Here is a 20983-nt window from a genome sequence, read left to right as displayed (position 1 = left end):
CCAAAAATTACAAAAATTGGTTTGATCAGGAATGCCTAACTATTCGCAAAAAACTGAGAACATTGTCAAATCAGAAACACAAAGATCCAAATAATGCAGAGATCTGTTTTCTTTACAGTGAAACACTAAAACAATACAAACATACACTCAGAACCAAAAAAGCACAATACAAGTCAGTGAACACAAACCAATTTTGGGAAAATTGGAACAATCTGAAAAAAATTATAATGAAGAATTGGCAATACAAAATGGAAATATGGGAAAGTAATTTCCAAACATTGTTTAATAAAGTACAAACAAACACAAACTGTAACTGATAAAGAACAGCTTGGTGAGAAGGTAACAACTGCTCCATGCAAGATCTCACCTCGTGGAGTATCAATTATCCTGAGAAAGTTGAGGGATCAGCCTAGAACTACACAGGAGGACCTGGTCAATTACCTGAAGAGAGCTGGGACCACAGTCTCAACGGTTACCATTGACGGTCACCAATAAATGACGCTACACCGTCATTTATTAAAATCCTGCAGTGCGCGCAAGGTCCCCCTGCTCAAGCCAACACATGTCCAGGCCCGTCTGAAGTTTGCCAAAGACCATCTGGATGATCCAGAGGAAGCATGGAGAAGGTCATGTGGTCAGATGAGACCAAAATAGAACTTTTTGGTATAAACTCCACTCGCCATGTTTGGAGGAAGAAGGATGAGTACAATCCCAAGAACACCATCCCAACCGTGAAGCATGGGGGTGGAAACATCATGCTTTGGGGGTGCTTTTCTGCAAAGGGGACAGGAGTCACAGGACGACTGCACCGTATTGAGGGGAGGATGGATGGGGCCATGTATTGCGAGATTTTGGGCAACAACCTCCTTCCCTCAGTAAGAAGCATTTCAAGGTCCTGGAGTGGCCTAGCCAGTCTCCAAACCTGAACCCAATAGAAAATCTATGGAGGGAGTAGAAAAACTGTGTTGCCCAGCGACAGCCCCAAAACCTGAAAGCTCTGGAGAAGACCTGTATGGAGGCGTGGGCCAAAATCCGTGTGTGCAAAAAGTGTGCGCCAACCTGTTCAAGAACTACAGAAACGACTGACCACTGTAATTGTAAACAAAGGTTTCTGTACCAAAAATTAAGTTCTATTTTTCTATTGTATCAAATACTTATTTCATGCAATAAAATGGAAATTAATTATTTAAAAAATTCTGGATTTATTTTTTAATATTCTGTCTCTCTAAGTTGAGGTGTACCTACGATGAAAATTACAGATCTCTCCATTCTTTGTAAGTGGGAAAACTTGAAAAATCGGCAATGTATTAACTACTTATTTGCCCCACTGTATACATTACATACTCCATTTGAAAAATACATTAACCAAGATAAAGGTAAAATATAGGCATGCTTTATCGACTTCGAAAAAGCTTTTGACTCAATTTGGCACCAAGGACTATTTTACAAAATTACTGAAAATGGCAGAGGAGGTAAAACCTATGACCTCATCAAATCAATGTACACTGAAAGTAAATGTTGCGTAAAAATCAGCTCCAAACGTACAGGGTATCTTTCCCAGGAGCGTGGAGTGAGACAGGGCTGCTGCTTAAGCCCAACATTATTTAACATTTACATCAATAAACTGGCCAGCAGTCTGGAACGATCTGCAGCCCCTGGCCTCACCCCGCACAACTCGCAGATCAAACGCCTGCTGTATGCAGATGATCTGGTTCTGCTGTCTCCCACTGAGCATGGTTTACAGCAGAACCTGGACCTGCTAGAGCAATACTGCCAGACCTGAGCCCTGACAGTCAACCTGAATAAAACTGAATAAAACAAAATTATAATCTTTCAGAAAAGATCCAGATCCCAGGGAACACAACAAACATGCACACAACAAATAATGCATGCAGGGCAGAATTAGGCAAATATCCTCCATTCATAAAGATAAAAAAAAGTGCAATTAAATTAAATTCTGGAAACATCTGAAACTCAGTGACCAATCATCTCATTATAAAGCCCTGCAATACCAAGAGATGAGCAAAGAAAGCAACCCTGATCTGATGTTTCCAGCACATCTAGATTATATTAAACCATATTACTCTATTATATTACTTAGATGTACATTTTGCTTTTGTAAATCTGTCTAATCCCTTATCTTATTTTTTTTTATCTAGTTTGTATACTTACATTAGTAATTCATTTAGCACATGCTTATTGCTTAATACTTTTTATATATTATTATTACTATTATTATTTTTCTTTCTTTCTGTTAATACATATATGCACTATTTGTAAGCAGCCCAGCTGAAATTTCTTTGGCAATACAAATGTATAGTTTTTGTCATGCCAATAAAGCACACTTGAAATTGAAATTGAGAGGGATAGGGGGTGTGAGAGAGAGAGAGAGAGAGAGAGAGAGAGAGAGAGAACTGCAAATGATCCCAAGCATACAGCCTCATCTGTAAAGCATGGTGGAGGTGTTGTCATGGCATGGGCCTGCATGGCTGTCTCTGGAACAGGCCCTCTCAACTTTACTGATGACGTAATGTATGATGACAGCAGCAGAATGAATTTGGAAGGGTACAAAACCATCTTGCCTACCAATATTCAAGAAAATGCCACCAGATTCATTGGGAAGTGCTTCATATAGCATCAGGACAGTGACCCAAAACACCCTGCCAGTTCAGTCAAGGAATTTATAAGGGCAAATAAATGGAAAGTCTTAGATTGCCCAACTCAATCTCCAGATTTAAATCCGATTGAACATGAATCTCACCAGCTAAAGAGGAGAGTAAAGGCAGAAACTCCCCAAAATAAGCAACAATTGGAATTGGCTGCATTAAAGGCTGGGAAAGGGATTTCAAAGGATGAGACCAAGAGTCTGGTGATGTCTATGGGTCACAGACTCCCTGCTGTGATTGTGCGCAAGGGATCTGCAACTAAATAATAGCTTTTAATCTTTTATATCTGCCTTATGTTCAACTGTCCCAAAACTTATGCTCACATCAATGAGTGGGATGAACTCTAAAAGTGCTGTCCTTTTTATTTGGTAAAACATGCATGTGTTGAAACGGCTAATAATAAAATGTGACACACTGTAGTTTTGTCTCATATTCATCTTTTAGTCATATTTGCAAATGTCTTGACTCCACAGCCAACAGAGCAATTTTGGCTTTACTGTTCCAATAGAGCGAGAGAGAGAGAGAGAGAGAGAGAGAGAGAGAGAGAGAGAGAGAGAAGAGAGACAGAGACATGACTTTAAACAAATCTTTAATCCTTTAAAAAAAAAAAATCCTTTTCCTTTAAAAAAATTACATAATTACATTAGATCTACACAAAATACCCACCATTATGTAATAAATATACACCAAGTTTAAAACCAAGCCAATGCATCTCAATAAAAAAAAAACAAAAAAAAAACATAAATTTGCAAAGAACCATCAATGTCGGTTTCACACAAACATTTGTTCACCACCACCCCCCCCCCCCCCACCCCCCCAAGTATAGTTGAAAGTCTAAATGTCTTTAACCAGTTGATAATAAGCATATTCTACTTTAAACCTTGATTTTATTATTGATACTTCGTCAGTTGAGCCTTTTGTTTTTGTTATACTTAGGACCATAAATAAAAAGTATAGGTGAAAATATTTCTCCTAAAATCCTACACCATTCTTCTAATTGAGATAGCAAAGCTTCAAGTCTACCACAGTAAAGAAAATAAATGAAAAACAGTTTCTATTTGCCCACAGAAAGGACACTCCTCCCCTACTTGTGGATCAAGATGTGCTCTGTATGTGTTTGTAGCTATTAAACCATGCACAATTCTCCACTGAAGGTCTCCAGACCATTTCTCAATGGGAGGCTTGTACAAGGTCCTCCAGCTACTTTTAGGGGAAGTCTCTGATCCGAAAACCTCCTGCCATTTGGATTCTTTTAATCCTTTTAGAGAGTTCATATGTGAAATTGACACGTGATATACAGTGCTTTTTCCCCAGTTTCACTGAAAAGTTCTAGTTCAGGAGTTTTGAAGTTGAACAAACAACCTCCCTCTCTTGAAAGCATCTCAGCAGACATCCATTCGTTTGTTGTTATTAAATGTCCAATCTTTGTAATTCCAGCATTCTTTAAAGTGATCCTCGCTGACTTTAAAAAGTCCAAATCCAGAATGGGATTATGCAACAGATGTTCTTCTCTCATCCAAGGGCCTTGCACATCTTTGGGGTTTCTTGACTTACTTAAAATTTCCCAAAGGTGCCGGTCTAGCCCCATGATGCCTGCTTTTTTTTTAGAAGGGAACAAGCTACTCCAGCCCAGCTTACATCTTTTCCATAAAGTAGCCTTTTTGCTGTCTGTAGCCTAAACGCTTTTATTCTGCTATTAATGTCCACCAGTCCATGACCTCCTTCTTGTCTGGGCAGATATAACACAGATGCTTTTAGCCAATGCTGACCAGACCAGAAAAAATTCAGTAGATGCTTTTGAACATTTTCCACCAGTTCCTTGGGAGGTTCTAAGACAGTCATTTTGTGCCATAAGGATGAGGCTACCAGATTTTTGCAGACTAGAACCCTTCCCCTGTACGATAGCTGGGGGAGCAGCCAATGCCAGCGAGACAACCTGGCATTAAGCCTATTAAATTCTTCTTTTCCTAAAAATACCCCCAGATACTTCAGCCCAGAAAAACCCCACTGTAATCTACCTGGAAGTCTCGGATTACTAGAAACTGAACCACACCATAGGGCATCACTTTTGTCCCAATTTGCTTTGGCAGTTGAAGCTTTACCATAACTCTTCAAAATATCTGTTAAAACTTGAATGTCATTTTCACTTCTTAAAATTACAGTGGCAATATATCAGCATATGCTGAGACTTTTACACAGTCATTACGATTTAAAGTATTTATCTGTAACCCCATTAACTTTTTTCTCAATTTACAAAGGAGAGGTTCAATAGCCAAACTATAAAGTTGACCTGAGAGAGCATCCTTGTCTTATGCCCCTCTGTACTTTAACAGGAACACTCAGTCCACCTGCCATTTTTACCATGCATGTGGTATCATTGTACAACAATTTTATCATTGCAACAAATTTATCTTCAAAACCAAAAGCCTTTAAAACTGTAAAAAGAAACTGATCGACTTGATCAAAAGCCTTTTCCTGATCTAAAGATAGAAGTCCCATATCAATACTGTTTTTAAAGGCATAATCAATAACATCACATACTAAATGCAAATTATCACTGATACATCTATCTTTTATACAATATGATTGATCTTTGTGTATAATTGTGTGAAACACTTTAATTAACCTATTAGCCAAACACTTTGCTATTAGTTTGTATTCGGAACACAGAATAGCAACTGGTCTCCAATTCTTTATTAATAAGATGACCTTTCTTGGGAAGTAATGTTAAAACTGCTCTTTGACAACTTTTAGGAAGCAAACCTACACGAAAAACTTCTTGTTGGACTTCATAGAGATCCGTTCCAATTAAGGTCCAGAAGTGCTTATAGAACTCGCCAGGAAGTCCATCTATACCTGGAGTACGACCTGAGGCAAGTTCTGAAACTGCGGAACTTAATTCACCAAAGGTAATTGCCGAGTCCAAAGTTTGTTTATCATCAGTGGTTAACTGAAGAAGATTTTGCAAAAGTTAATTTTGGCTCTTCTCATCTGTGTTCTCAGTCAAATATAACTTAGAATAAAAATCCACTACCAATCTGCGCATTTTTATGGGATAACTTGTGTACCGACCATGACAATTTTTCAAACTATACATCTTTTTTTCCTTGTACACTTTTGTACTCCAAGTTAAAAAAAATAAAGAAGTAGGACCATCCATATCTTTTATTGATAAAAACCTACTTCTCACGAGAGCACCTTTGACTTTCTCATTTAGAATAGATGTTCTCTTCAATGCCTAGAATTCCTTTTTCAAGACACTCCAAAGTCTGTTTTAAACACAAAGTTTAATAATACTTATATTGTTGACAAAATTATATTGTGTTTTACCAATTTCCCACAAAAAAGAAAAAATGTTCGTTTTTTTTTCACTTTTCCATGTTTCCCAAAAATGTTTAAAAGATTCACAAAAACTTTTGTCTTGCAATAACTTTACATTAAAATGCCAATAAGAACTCTTATTTCTTCTAGATATCAATGTGCAGTCAACAGTAATAAGCTTGTGATCAGAAAAATGTGTGGGGATAATAGCTGTATGTATAACTCTGTTTTTCATGTTATTTGATACGTATAATCTGTCTAAACGTGCATCTGAAATTCTTCCCTCATTCACCTTTACCCAAGTAAACTGTTTTACAAAGACATTATTTTCTCTCCAAATATCTATAAAATTAAAAGAATCAATAATATTAGCTAAAACTGCAGGTGAGTTGAAATTTGGTTCCTCTCCATTCCTATCCATATCAAGTGTACAGTTCCAATCCCCTCCTAAAATTATCAAATCTTCTGATTGTAATTGTTTTAAGAAAAACTCAAATTTATTAAAAGTATTTATCCTACCAAAACCACTATTTGGTGCATAGATATTAACAAAAACAACAAAAAGACCATTAAATTCAACCCTAACTGCCAATAACCGTCCGGGTTCAATTTCTTGTTTGGAAATTATTTTAACTTTGGTAGTTGGAGAGAAAATAATTGCAACACCAGCACTCAAGTTTGTCCCATGAGAAAGAATACATTCATCACCACACTCGCTAGTCAATCTCATTCACATCACTATGAGTCTCTAGCATGAAAATCACATTTAAATTTTTCAACCTGATAAACTAATTGTTTGCCTTCCTCCTATCCCTCATCCAATTAACATTCAGGGATTCCACCCGTAACCTCTCCAGAAGAAAAAAAGAGATAGAAAAGAAAACAGACAAGAAAAAAAAAACATATTAGCTATAGTGACTAGTTAGTTTTTTTCCCCCTCTTTAGCCTAGTTTTTCCAGTCGTACCATTTTGTCTGATTGCAGTAATGTGTTTCTTTAGTCTAAAACGCTTCTGCTGTGATAATTCTTCATGATTACTGTGTCTCCTTTCCCACATTACAGATTAAAGTGTGATAAACTTGTCCAAATCCAAAAAAAAAAAATTATGTCAGTGTGCTCTTACTACAGCTTATTGAAAATAGAGATAAATAATCATATCATCATATTATTTTACCTTATAATCCTGCTTGCTGCGAGTTGCTTGACCGTCTGACGACAAGACGAGTCAAAATAACCCAACCGAGGTGTTCAGTGGTGAAAGAACCCCTTGCAGTCCATCTGACCCAGCATGAACAACCCAACTGTGTGTCTACAGTACCTCAAACAACCCAGAATTATGACCCAGCACAATTAACCCAACAATGTGTTTACAGAAATAACCCAGCACTTTTAAGAGTGTTGGTTTAGGGATGGAGATGGGTGGGTTTAGGGATCAGGGGGTGGAGACGGGTAGGTTTAGGTCTATGTAAGGTGGGAGGAGTTGGATCTAGATCCAACCATGCCCCCTGGATCTTGTGCTCTGCAGTGAGGACCAGGCGCGCAGATGGCACTAGGGACGGGGGGGACATGACCCCCCCAGATTCATAGTGACCCGATCCGTCCCCCTCACTGTCTCTACGAAAGGCAACATCAGTATACGGAGGATAAATCAGGGTTTCCGCTATGTACATTAGCCTAAGTAGTGGCGGCCAGGCCACATGCGCTAAGCCATTTTTGAAAAACGCTTTTGACCACAGTGTCTGACCGAGTCCCAAAACACGTGTAGCCAATCAGCAGTAAGGGGGCGTGTCTTGTACTGATAGAGAGAAGAGAGCGCTCTATTTGAGTGCACAGGAGTCAGGACATATATTAGCAGATCGACTATAGATAGAGAGAGATGGCAGATAAAAAAAGAGGAAAATATCATAGAAACAAAACATTAAAAAGAAGGGTTACGATCAGGCAAGAGGTAGGATCCGTGTAAGTATAGATCAGAGCAGCTTTCCAGCGGTGGAGAGAAACTCAAGGAGCAGGAAGGGCTCGAATTGGACACCGAGGTTGTGTTGTTTCTTTTTGATAGGTGAGTAACATTGATTTTGCTTTGTCTCACACAACGTATCCTTGTTGGCTTTTGCTTGAATATGCTTTTGTGTCATCTTTGCTTGTTTCTGCGATTGTCGTTGCCATGGTTGTGTATGTAGGCTAGGCCTACATGTGGATGCTGAGATTTTTTTTTGTTTCACTTTAACTTTTGAGATTCGCAATCGCACATACTCTGTTTATACTATGGAGCAGCAGTACTTAGCCAGTACTATGAAGCTAGATTCACACTTCGGGCACACGTTGTACAGATGGGATTTTCCAGTTAAAAAATCCCATCTGCGCCCCTGGTGAGGACCATCTCGATTTGATTGCAAGAAGACTCCTCACTTGTTGTTTCAAAATCTTTTTAAATTCTTGTTTTTTTTAGATTGAAGGAACTTAATCTCGCCATGACTGCAGGATATACAGGCCTAAAGGTAATAGAAAGTAGCCTTCTTATAATATGAAGCTTTATTTTTAAAAATGACAATACATTTCTATAGCTCTGATTAATTTTTAAATTGTAATTTTGTAAAATAAAATAAAAATGAAGACATGAAGTGTCTAAAATACATGTGCACAGTTCAGCTGAATGATTAATTAATTGCTTGCAAACAATGTTGGGTAAATTACTCAAAAAAAAATAATCCAATACAAATGACTAATGCATTTACATCTGCAAGAAGTATTTTTTGATGAGCAAACAGATGAGCAAACGTCCTATCAGATGTCAAATAGGCATAGGCCTATATTAGATGTCTTTAAGATGTATATGATTTAGAACAGGGGCGTCATGCACTCATTATTTTTGAGGGGGCACGAGTTGGGGAGGGGTGTCGTCATGTGACACACAGCAGCTATCAGTCCTGTGTCTTGTTTCCCCCTCCTCTCGTGTCCATATTTGGCCTTCCTGTTCCTGTCCTCGTTCCCTGTAATCATTAGTTAATTAGTCCCTAGCCCTGTGTTTAATTACTCCGCACCTGTTTCTGTTCTTCCTCATTGATATCCCTGTGTTCTTAAAGGATTAGTTCACTTTTAGAAAAACTTTTGCTGATAATTTACTCACCCCCACGTCATCCAAGATCGCGTTCGTGACGTCACGTAATCCGCAATGACGTTGAAAGGTCACGGTTGACTTAGGCGGAAGTACCGAGTCAGTGTTTACAAATGTGCAGAAGGAGGACCATATACACATATTCAAATGTCTTTGTGTCAGTTTATCGTTTAAAATGCCCATTTCGTGTGCGTATCCTGGGTGTTTTAATATTAAAAAGCCTACTGACTCGGTACTTCCGCCTAAGTCAACCGTGACCTTTTCCACGTAATTGCGTATTACGTGACGTCACGAACACGCATCACAGAACAGAGCAAGGCGAGCATTTGTGCTTATAAAACTTAAACTTTTTTTATTTATTTTTTAAATGACCGATCGTTTCGCTAGATAAGACCCTTATTCATCGTCTGGTATCGTTTAAAGCCCTTTGAAGCTGCACTGAAACTGTCATTTGGACCTTGAACCGTTTGGGTCCCATTGAAGTTCATTATATGGAGAAATGTTTTCATCAAAAACCTTAATTTCTTTTCGACTGAAGAAAGAAAGACATGGACATCTTGGATGACATGGGGGTGAGTAAATTATCAGCAAAAGTTTTTTTAAAAGTGAACTAATCCTTTAAGCCCTGTGTTTCCCTGCCTCTGTGTCCGGTCGATCGTCAGTATATCGTCTTTATCCGTGTCTCCTGTGATCCCGGAGTTATATAAAATTCTAAAGTTCAAGAAGTTCCTCGCTTCCCTGTTCCCGGAGTGAGCATGACAGCAGCCACAACAGCACCTATGTTTTATTTTTTTTCCTTTTTATTCAAAACATTCCCAAACACATTAACTATATCATGAAATATCTTGATTCTCACCTTTATAAATTATGTTAGTTGATCTAGTGGGAGATGGTCAAAGTAGCCTAATAATGTAATAACTATGCATAAAAACCTATCTGTTTACTAAATTGCTCCAGCCAACGAACGCAGAATTGAATTTAGCAGCTGATGATATGACGCACTGAACGTTCTAATCACGCCGGTGTGATTATATTAAATATAGAAAATAATAGTCAGCTATTTTTTGTCTTTTGGAAGCAGCATTCAAAATCCACTTTGAATGGGCATGACGCCTCTGATTTAGAATGTATGTAAAACTGACATCTGTAAGACATCTGTCAGACGTTTGTACACAGCAGATGCTTTCCAGATCAAGTGATCTTTAACAGACATCTTGCAGACATACAGTACATGTGCTATCTGGGTTAATGCATCATTTGAAACTGTAAAAGGTATTTTATTTGTATACAATAATTTGCATAATTTGTTAGTATATAATTTGTTAGTATTGTTAGTATAATTTGTATGCAATATCAACAAAACAAATTTATTTTGTAAAATAAAGAAAACAAATAGGGTGCGCTTTCTGCATTCTCAGTCTCCGTAAATATCTTCCTGAAACCCGTTACTAAAATGAACGAAAACTCAGCAAATACTTACATTTAGTCATTTAGCAGACACTTATCCAAAGTGACTTACAAATGAGGACAATGGAAGCAATCAAAATCAACAAAAGAACAGTGATATGCAAGTGCTATGACAAGCTGCTGCATTATTACGTCACGTCTGTGAACATAAAGAAGTTGTTCCGGCTACTAGGCTAATGCAGGTGGCGGATTGTTTAGCCTTTTCTCACAGCAGCTAGAATAATTAAATGTATCATTTTGATGGCAGATTGTAATCCAGAAAGGTTTATGCGTTTATGAAACACGTACTTCTGATTACAGATAGCCTGGGATTACACAAGATTTGTATTTTAAAGAAAACCAGTTCGAAGGGAGCTGTAAAAGATGGTTTGTTGTTTTTCACTAAATGGCCTAGGACCCAAAAACATTGCAGATATGGTCATTGAATATAAACCTAACAGACCGCTCAGATCTTTAGGATCGAGTCAGTTAGAAATACCCAGGGTTCACACAAAACAAGGGGAGTCCGCAATCCGCTTTTAGCTATTATTATGCCACGCACAGTTGGAACCAGCTTCCAGAAGAGATCAGATGTGCTAAAACATTGGCCACATTTAAATCCAGACTCAAAACTCTGTTTAGCTGTGCATTTGTTGAATGAGCACTGTGCTACGTCCGAACTGATTGCACTGTACTTTCATTTTATATCATTTTCCTTGTTTTTATTGCTGTGATAATCATTTTCTATTCTTAACTGTTTTAAATGAATTTTAAATCAATTTTCATATAATTTTAAAAGTTTAAACTGAAGGCTAAAGTAAGTGCTGTGATGGTAAAGAGAATGTGGGCAAAGACAGAAAAGTGTGTTGGTTAATCAGTTTAAAGTAGGACTTCTAAGTTCTATTTGTTAGGTTTCTGGTTAGGGACTGTCTGTAAGCGGAGGGATCGCGGAGGGAGCGATGTAGACATGTCCCTGCTAATAAATGTTATTTAAGAGAATCATAATAACGTTTGCGAAGTATGTGTGCGTTTTTCTTGTGTGCGGGAAACAATGGAGCTGGTCGCTGACCAAATGGCTGTTTCTAGGAGATGGCTGAGGATGAGGCCTACTGGTGGCTAGAAGAGGAGAAAGGGACGGAGTTAATCCAATCCACCATTGGCTGGCCAGATCTTCTATTCTCACACAGACACGGATTCTGCTTGGCGACCACTGATGCATCAGTCCGTGCCAAGGGAAACCAGAGGGGGAGACTTCTGTTCGAGCATAACATCGCCTGGCAAATATCAACCAAGGTTGACTGACCGAGTATGGAAAGTATTGAGATACCACTGTGTTCGACAAAGTGAGTGGTGGCTACAAGATGCCTATCAACATCAAACAGGGGTGTTGGTAAAATCTGCAACTGTTCTTGTGCGGCAAGAACTAAGAGTCATCTTGGGTCGAGGAAAAGCACGACGAGTGTGGTCCACATATAGGGCCACAACAGTTTCAGATGTACAGATTAGTCTTGCAGGTTCTGTTCTGTGGGAGACAGTGTTCCCATTATATGCTGGAGAAAGAAAATACACCTGCATCACCATGAAACTCATCATTTTGTTAATTAAACTGACTATTCTAGGTTGGATCATTGAATGCTTCGCTCAAGTGCCTGGGGTTGAGGTACACTTGTACACAAGACTGGTGTTGCGATGGAAAAGGGGTCCACATTCTAGGAGACAGGACAACACCGTCTGTGAAGCCAATGCTACATGTCCGGTGGGCATTATAAGGCCAACCGGAGGTTAATGAGTGCATGACTAATCTTTGTTTTCGGGGTCATTGTAATCTTCCGATATTAGATTGTCCAACAAATCTATCAGTAACAATACACACCAATAAATCATTGTGTATAGGGAACTATACTACACGGAAATGTCATGGTCAAAAAATTACTGGGAGGGTCAGGTACAGGTTTAGGAGTGCTTAACACTATTGACAAACAAATGATTGCTAACAAACTGTCGAATGTAGGGAGATATTCACATGATGCCTTACAAAAGATAGGGCAATGGATGCCATATGGTATACATTCTCAGAAATATCAAGCTTATTGGGATGTAGTTTCTGCCCGTATACTGAAACATTCTATTAATGATTTCCGTTGGAATAATGTGTCAGAATGGTTGAATTGGACAGAATTTAATCTCAATATGCTTTCAGCAAAGATACAACTTCGTAATGTACAACAAACTGTAATGTCCTCCAATTATAATGCTTGGAGGGAGCTTTGGAAAATTGATAAGGGAAATTGACTTAAGTTAAGTGCCCACAGTATTGTTTGTAATGATACTGTGTGTTATGGGAAGTGGGAACAATTTAACATAACTTAAATTCACACACTATGTAAATATCACGTATTACCTGTTATAATCAAGGGATCTTATTGGACTATGCGTTTAAAGGGTGATTGGTTGAATCCTCATAGTAATCAAACTTATGATGTTTCTGATTGTGATAACACTGATCAAGGAATAATCTGTTCTCTGGGAACAGGGTATTCCAATCCATGTTTGACAGAGGGAGTTGGTGTCTGCCAGTGGGACCATTCTATACCAACTGATGTCTTGTTTGAAGTTGGACCACATACTTTGTGTTACCAGCATGAATCCACATCCTAAATTGCCTTACTTTCCATTTTCTGGTTGCCTCCAGAATGTATACATTTGGACCTGGCAGAATAGGACGTATTTGTTAACCAATCAGACTAGCACATATGGTTTGACTCAAGTTCAATGGGAAATTCTACATTCTAATTTAATTCATTTCTTTGGAGAAACAAGCTAAATTGCTAAGAGCATCAACTAAATTAGAGGACATGGCAAAGCAACATCTTCATAATGTGACTAAGTTGGCGATTAACACTGTAATCACATCTGATCAAATAGCTTATTTAGGCAAATTAATTGAGAGTACAGCTCATGATAGTTGGTGGTCCATTTTTGAAGGTTGGTCCCCATAAGCACATCTTCTCAACATTTTTATTCATCCCATAATAATTTTATTAATACTCTTTACTTTACTTACTATATTCAACATATATATTTGCTGTTATGTCAGAAGGATGCACCTGAAATATGTTCGGAGTTTGGTTCTCCGTTGAGTGAGGGACCGAATGTAAGAGATGGGTTGTTGTTTTTTTTGTGGTACGCTCAAAGGATGAACATTTAGAGACTGAAATGCTAGGGGCAAGGTTGCAACTGGTGCAAAACAACATCAAAATCTCCTGAGAAAGCACAAGAGAGGGGTTACATTGACCTTCAAGATAAGGTTGGAAACTGTTGTCGTTTGATCATCTAGGTGCAGAATTCTGGCACAACACACTTATTGCGAAACCTCAGAGATGTTGCTGAGTAATGGTTCATCTTTTGGTAATTAAAATGAGTGCACCCAATTGGGAGGAAGAGCGAGTCTGGCCAACTTGCTTTCTCTCTCACTTTGAGGGTTGTTCTTAACCTGCACCAGACAGGTGTTGGTCTTCCACTGTGACTGAAACGGGCTCCCTCAGCCGTCTGAAGAGTGAAGATGATGGCACAGTTCTGAGGTTGTATATTGGTTATAATACTTTGCTTGGGGTTTAGGTTTAGTATATGCTCGAATTGGTGTATTATTCATTCATAATCATCTTTTATCCATTCACTCATGATCATTCTTGTATTGTGCACTGGTTTATGATTATCTTTCTTGAATGTGTTTGATTTGATTATCATCATTTTATGCATGTACCTATGATCAGTATCAGTATTAATGATATCAGCTGTGTGTATCAACAATAAACAGTAGTAATTGCTTGATTAGTATGGTGTACGGACCTTTTTATTGACACCTTCTCTCGCCGAATTAGCACCTCACTGGTCTCACATTAGTTTTGAAAACCAAAACAGAAACCATACTAAAACAGGAGCACAGTTTGCTTTTTGGGTTAAAAGAATTTCTTAATATGAAATACGAATGGTATGACAATTAGATTAGACTGTACAGAAATTGAAATAGTCTGATGTTGTTAACATTAATAATTTGAGAATAAAGTACAACAATAATAATACTTTGCACGGTTTGATGTTATATGAGCTACCCGATCGTTAGATTAAATCACCATTGGTAGCGCGATTTATGGTATGCTTTTTTCCTCAGTTGGGCAGAACAAACGTGGCAGACTTACTTGTTCAGATGGCAATATATGGAGAAAATTCTTATTTGGGTCATATATTCCAAGATGTAGGCTAGAATCTGTGATTCTGGAGTACAGTGAAAATCCACACCAGTGCGCAGATTGACAGCCACACATTCACCTCAAAACATTAGATTCATCCACGCTGGAGCCGTGCCGGAGCATAACCCCACGCACGGAAGATAATTCCGCAAGTAACTGCAATTCTAGGTTTTCAAACAGAGATGGCGACAAAGAAGCAAAACTTACGGACTGCAGCTTTAAGGATATAATTAGAATAGAGAGTGCTAGAGTTAGAGGGTCAAATAAAGATGGAAAAGATGTGTTTTTAGCTGATTCTTGAAGGACTCAGCTGCTCGGATTGAGTTGACTATGAAAACTTGACACACAGACATGAGAAATAGCAATATCTAAAGAAAGCTTGTAGCGTCTATTTTTAAATTAAGTCATGTTGAAACCAAATATTATCTGATAAATTAATCCATATGAAGCCAACGCCAGGTACAATTTTTCCCGTCTAAGGTCATCTATAATGTGGTCCCGCCCATGCACATAGCGCTCTATATGATAATCATCCATGAGAAACCAGCTAAAACGCGCGAACATGTAAACGCCCACATCACCTCCATAAACAAAGAAAGATTCATCAAGTTCATCTCGGCTACTTTTTGTTTTTGGAAGAAGGCACGCTGTGAAGAATAAGCCTTGAATTTACCTCAGAAGAAGACCACGATGCCACGCGCTAGTGTTGTAGTCAAGACCACCTAATCCGAGACCAAGACAAGACCAAGACTTTGAGGTGTTGAGACCAAGACCAAAGGAGGTCGAGACCGAGTCAAGACCAAGACCAAGACCAGACCAGCACTGCTCAAATTCATCTAAAGGATCCACATTTACTGCCTGAGAAATGCCTTATTTCTAATAATTAAATACAATAGTAAGACACTTACAGAGCTGCTACACATCAAATGAAATCTCTAACAATAAAATGTATCTTTGCACTGCAGTGGTGAAACAGAAGCTGCATCTGAATTGGTACAATTACAAATGCATAAATAATGTTGAGAATTATGTTTTAAAACAACAACAAAAGAAAAAAGTTTATTAAATGTTTGTATAAAAGCAATATCTTTTTTTTAAAACAGTTCTTGTGATATTGCTTAATTATATCATATTATAATATAAAATTCCATATCTCATTCACTCAAGCACTTAAACTCTCAATCACTTTTTTTGCAACAATATCTTGCATTTTGTGGGTGTATCTATTCATTTTGGTGGCATTTTTGACACAATCCCTCAATAGTTTCTGACCCGTCATAGCGGTATAAATCAGTGGTTCTCAGCCAGGGGCCTGGGCCCAATATGGGGCCTCAACAAACTTCCAAGGGGGTCACAAGATGATTTAAAATGATTTAAAATAAGACAAAACAAGCATTAAAATGAACTAAAACAGGTCAAATTCTAAAATATGTCTTGGTATTTGGTTATTTTTATAATGAATATACAGCTTTCTAGTCATGCTAAGCTATAGAATATTTTGGGTGAGTGGAGCGGGGTCTTGAAATATTGTTGTGGAAAATAGGGGGGCACTGAAGTCAAACATTTTGAGATCCACTGGTATAAATTAAATTATTTATATTTGTTATTTAGTTTTTTAAATAGTTATTGATTGCATTTGAAGCAGGAAGTTTTACATTCAGTCACATTAATGATGGTTGTAAATAAATCAGACAATGTACCGGCAATTTAGTGATATCCCTGCAGTTGTGGTTAGTCTTGAAACAAAATCCCGAGTCCTCTTAGTCTGAGACCAAGACAAGACCGAGTATAAATGTGGTCGAGACCGAGACAAGACCAAGACCATCAAAAAATGGTCTTAAGACCAGTCTCAAGACCAAGACCGGTCTCGAGTACTACAACACTACCACACGCATCTCATTATGATAAGTCATTTATTTTTACTTATATTGTTATTGTGACTTAATTTGTTGTACACATTCACTAGTTGAACTTTTCACAAACTATAATGCCAAACTAAAATATGTGAAATCGAGTGCAACATTTTGAAATATGACCTTTCATTGCATTCAAATGTTGTAGGACTCCTCAGCATTTTAGCTCGCTGTCTCCGGTGATTTATTAAAGGGCAAACTGACCTGCAAAACATGATTTTTACTTCATATTTTTTTAACACTGCATTTGTAATTTAAGTAACAATTTTATACCAATACCAATTAATTTTCTTTCAGTTTATTTTCGTAAATTTAAACGTGTACAAGTTATAAAAAAGATATCAGAAACATGCTGGCTCTTACTTTTTATTTGCCAAGTGTTCAATAAAACTCTCCAACTGATTTACACAGACGCAGTGGATTTTGGATTCATTTTAATTGTGAGAATCTGCTGTAAATGATGATGTGTTATTTTCCACGATCAAAGCATGTTTCGTGAAATGACAAGCGTAAAAACCACGTTTGACAGATTATTTTGAGTTTGAGCTCTTTGTAATCAGGAGAATGTTCTGAAAATAATGGCGTGCAATCTTTCCACAATCTATGCATGTTTCATAAAGTTACAAGCAAAAGCGCCACGTCAAAGGTACTACAGTTGTTTTTTTTCAGCTGTGCCCCACTTGCGCCTGTCGGGTTTTATGTGTTATAGCTCTTTATGAGCAATATCTTTGGATCTAATCACCTGATTATGGTTTTTTTTTATTTTTTTTTATGGTGCTTTTTAATGGGGAGAATTTTCTGAAAATAATGACGTCATTTTTCATGATATACGCATGTTTCATGAAGTTACAAGTGAAAACACCACATGACAGCTACCTTTGATTTTTGTTCTATGCCACATGTGGCCTCTGCAGTTTTATGTGTGTTATAAACAGAGGTGGGTAGAGTGCCCAAAAAATGTACTCAAGTAAAAGTAAAAGTAATGGTCTGAATAGTTACTTGAGTAAGAGTAAAAAAGTATCGGATAAAAAAAAAACTACTCTAGTTAGTTATTAGTTACTTTGGACCATATACTGAATATTGCCAATTTTTATTTAGATATATAGATATTTAGATAAAATTTATATATACATACACACACACACATATATATATATATATATATATATATATATATATATACACACTGCCTTTCAAAATACTTTTAATGTTTTTTTTTATGTAGTTTATTTCAGTGATGCAAATCAGAAGTTTTTTCAGCCTGATTTATTATCAATGCTGTTCTTTTATAGTTTTCTATTCATAAAAGAATCCTGAACAAAATGTCACAGGCTCCAAAAAATATTAAGCAACAAAACTGTTCCCTGTTGAAAAAACCAGCATATGCTGGTAAGGTATGTTTTAAAGCTGGGATGCTGGTTTAAGCTGGTCATGTGCTGATCCTAAACTGGTCCGACCAGTTTAAGACCAGCACATTACCAGCCAAAGACCAGCTTAAACCAGCAAAGGACCAGAATAAACCAGCATCCCAGCTTCAAAACATACCTAACCAGCATATGCTGTTTTGTCAACAACACTGGTCTGTGAAACAATGATTTCTGAAAGATCATGACTCTGAAAACTGGAGTAACAGCTGATAAAAATTCTGATTTGCATCACTGAATTAAATTATATTTTAAAGTATATTAATTATGTATTATAAATGTATATATGCATATAACCTCTGACACGGAGAAGAGTGAAAACTCCTCACATGACCGTTACAGAACATCTGAACATTACGAAACAAATGCACATTGACGGATCTTCTTCCGTCTGTTCTGCAAAATGTAAACAAATGTAGCCTTTTATTCTGCAAGCGTAAATATTGGGAAAATATCAATTTTAATTGTTTCTAGGCTGGAACTAACGCGGGTTTGGCGGGTGTTCATTTCATACTCTTGACAGCTTATTTAATGAATAAATTATACATTGTATTTAATGTGTAAGGTACATGTACAACAAACTGGTAATGTCATGGTATCGTATTGGTATCCTAATGGTTAGAGAGTCGGACTCGTAATCGAAAGGTTGCGAGTTCGAGTCCCCGGCCGGCAGGAATTGTAGGTGGGGGGAGGGAATGTCCAGCGCTCTCTCCACCCTCAATACCACGACTGAGGTGCCCTTGAGCAAGGCACCGAACCCCCAACTGCTCCCCGGGCGCTGCAGCATGGCTGCCCACTGCTCCGGGTGTGTGTTCACGGTGTGTGTGTGTGTGTGTGTGTGCATTTGTTCACTACTCACTGCTGTGTGTGTGCACTTGGCTGGGTTAAACGCAGAGCACCAATTTCGAGTATGGGTCACCATACTTGACAATACGTCACGACAAAAATCGTGTACTGTAATCGAATCTATACCTGTGGAACCGACAGCACACGCGGCCGTCTAATAAAGATCTTCATAGCTAGCAAACCATAGCCTTTGCAGATTTACTTTCAACCGACTGTTGATCAGCCACGATTTCAACGCTCTTTTCTGATACAACTCTGAGTGAGAACCGCTTCAAACTGAACGAATCATTCAAACTGATTCGCGAACCGATTCACTGATTTGCCAACTGGTTTGATCAAGCCTTTGAACAGAATTGATTCAAAAGAATGAATCATCCTCGAACGGGCATCGCTCATTGCCCAGAAAAAAAGTAGACGGCGCGTTTGGAATAAATTGAAGGATTTTTAATTTGCATTGCATTAAGATAAAGTAACGAGAGCAGCGTCGCGCACAGTAAAGAAGTACTCACTAAAAATATACTTGAGTAAGAGTACAAGTACCCATTTTTAAAAATTTACTCAAGTAAATGTAAATCGTTACTACCCACCTCTGGTTATAAATTCATGAGGAATATCTTTAGATATAAATGATGGATTATAGTTAGTTTGAGCTCTTTTTAATCAGGAGAATCTGAATAATTATGTGTGTTTTTCTACAATCTGAACATGTTTTATGAAGCTGCATGCTGCAAAAAGTGATGTTTTGTATCATGCAGGACTATGAACTCTATACTGATGTTAATAAAGTTTTTGCTCTTTTTTTAATTCTCTCATTGTGGTTCACTCATTACCACTATCAATGGCTGTTTCACACTTCATCTTTGAGACTACGTCCTTAAATTTTTATATTCAAGTTAAAATAAATAAATGAATTAGGACTAATTGTGGAATCAGCTTTTTATTACAGACATTGAATTTAAGTTATTCAACTTTCACTATATACACAGAACTTTTTTCCATAGTCATTCACATTGTGAATAACTATAAAGACTTAATCTTGCCATAATACTGCAAGACTTTATCATCAGTGGGTTTGAGGATCTTCTTGTCTGCCATATTCACCACCCATCCAGGTGACAACCCAAAAAAGATCTGACGAGGATCCTTTCTTTGTGCCAGCATTTCAAATAATTTGTCTGTTGTGATGTTAGGTATGGTGTAGCCATACTTTTTAGCCAGACCTAGCCGTGCAGCTTGGACTTTATCTGGGTCTGCGAGGTAGCCACGGTTACTGGCATCTGTGTAATATGGAAGAAGGTCTTCACCAGGGAGCAGGCGCTTGGGTATGGGCTCCCCAGACATGAGAAAGGGCACTGGTTTGATGAGGATTTCTAAAACAACACGCACAAAAATCTTATCAGTGCAACTGATATCATCTATTACAACATAATTACTGAGACATCCTCATGAATCATTGGTTTGTATAAAATAAACACTATTTCAAGTAGCCCTGTATCTGTTAGGTTGCTATTGTACTGAAGTCATGGTCCATGATTTTATGTGCACAGATGTGAATATGCCTAGGTAACAGAGTGTGCGCATACTTACGGAGGCTACGAGGATCATAGTAGCTGGTTGTGATCACACCCCCATTTCGCTCAACTGCAGCAATGGCTTTCTCTGAGGCAACCTGGACCTCCAGGTTTACTTTTGCACGAAATATATCAGCACCCTGTAATGGAGCCATACACACTGCATTCAATGAAAATGACTTTCATGAATAAATTGTGTTTTGTTACTGCAGATTTTGAGCAGTCAGATTTCCTACAGATTTACACAAGTTTATAAGGTTAAAGCCCCGTTCACACCAAAATAGATAACTATAAAGACAACGATATTAGCATCCACACCAACAGATGATATTGTCTGTTTATTCTAAGCGCACGCTCGTCTGCCGCTTTAAATTCTCAAGCTCGTTATAGCAGGATGGATTCTTATTGGGTGACAATGTTTTTATCGTTCAT

The 20983-nt window shown here is 37.8% G+C and overlaps 1 protein-coding gene across 1 annotated transcript; it reads right to left on the bottom strand.

The window, feature by feature from the left end:
- Nucleotides 1-19903: 19903 nt before the first annotated feature.
- On the bottom strand, nucleotides 19904-20691 carry LOC306868606 (large ribosomal subunit protein uL15m-like; the record flags this gene model as incomplete). The annotated part of the gene is made up of 2 exons (XM_079414863.1): nucleotides 19904-20350; nucleotides 20568-20691. Coding segments are annotated over 2 exons (474 nt in total), but the record flags the coding sequence as incomplete, so codon positions are not given.
- Nucleotides 20692-20983: the final 292 nt, after the last annotated feature.

This window comes from Barbus barbus (assembly GCF_936440315.1).
Source record: "Barbus barbus genome assembly, contig: scaffold_85, whole genome shotgun sequence".
Classification (NCBI taxonomy): domain Eukaryota; kingdom Metazoa; phylum Chordata; class Actinopteri; order Cypriniformes; family Cyprinidae; genus Barbus; species Barbus barbus.
Note: the sequence above shows the minus strand (reverse complement) of the source record. Positions and strands in the feature narration are given on the sequence as shown.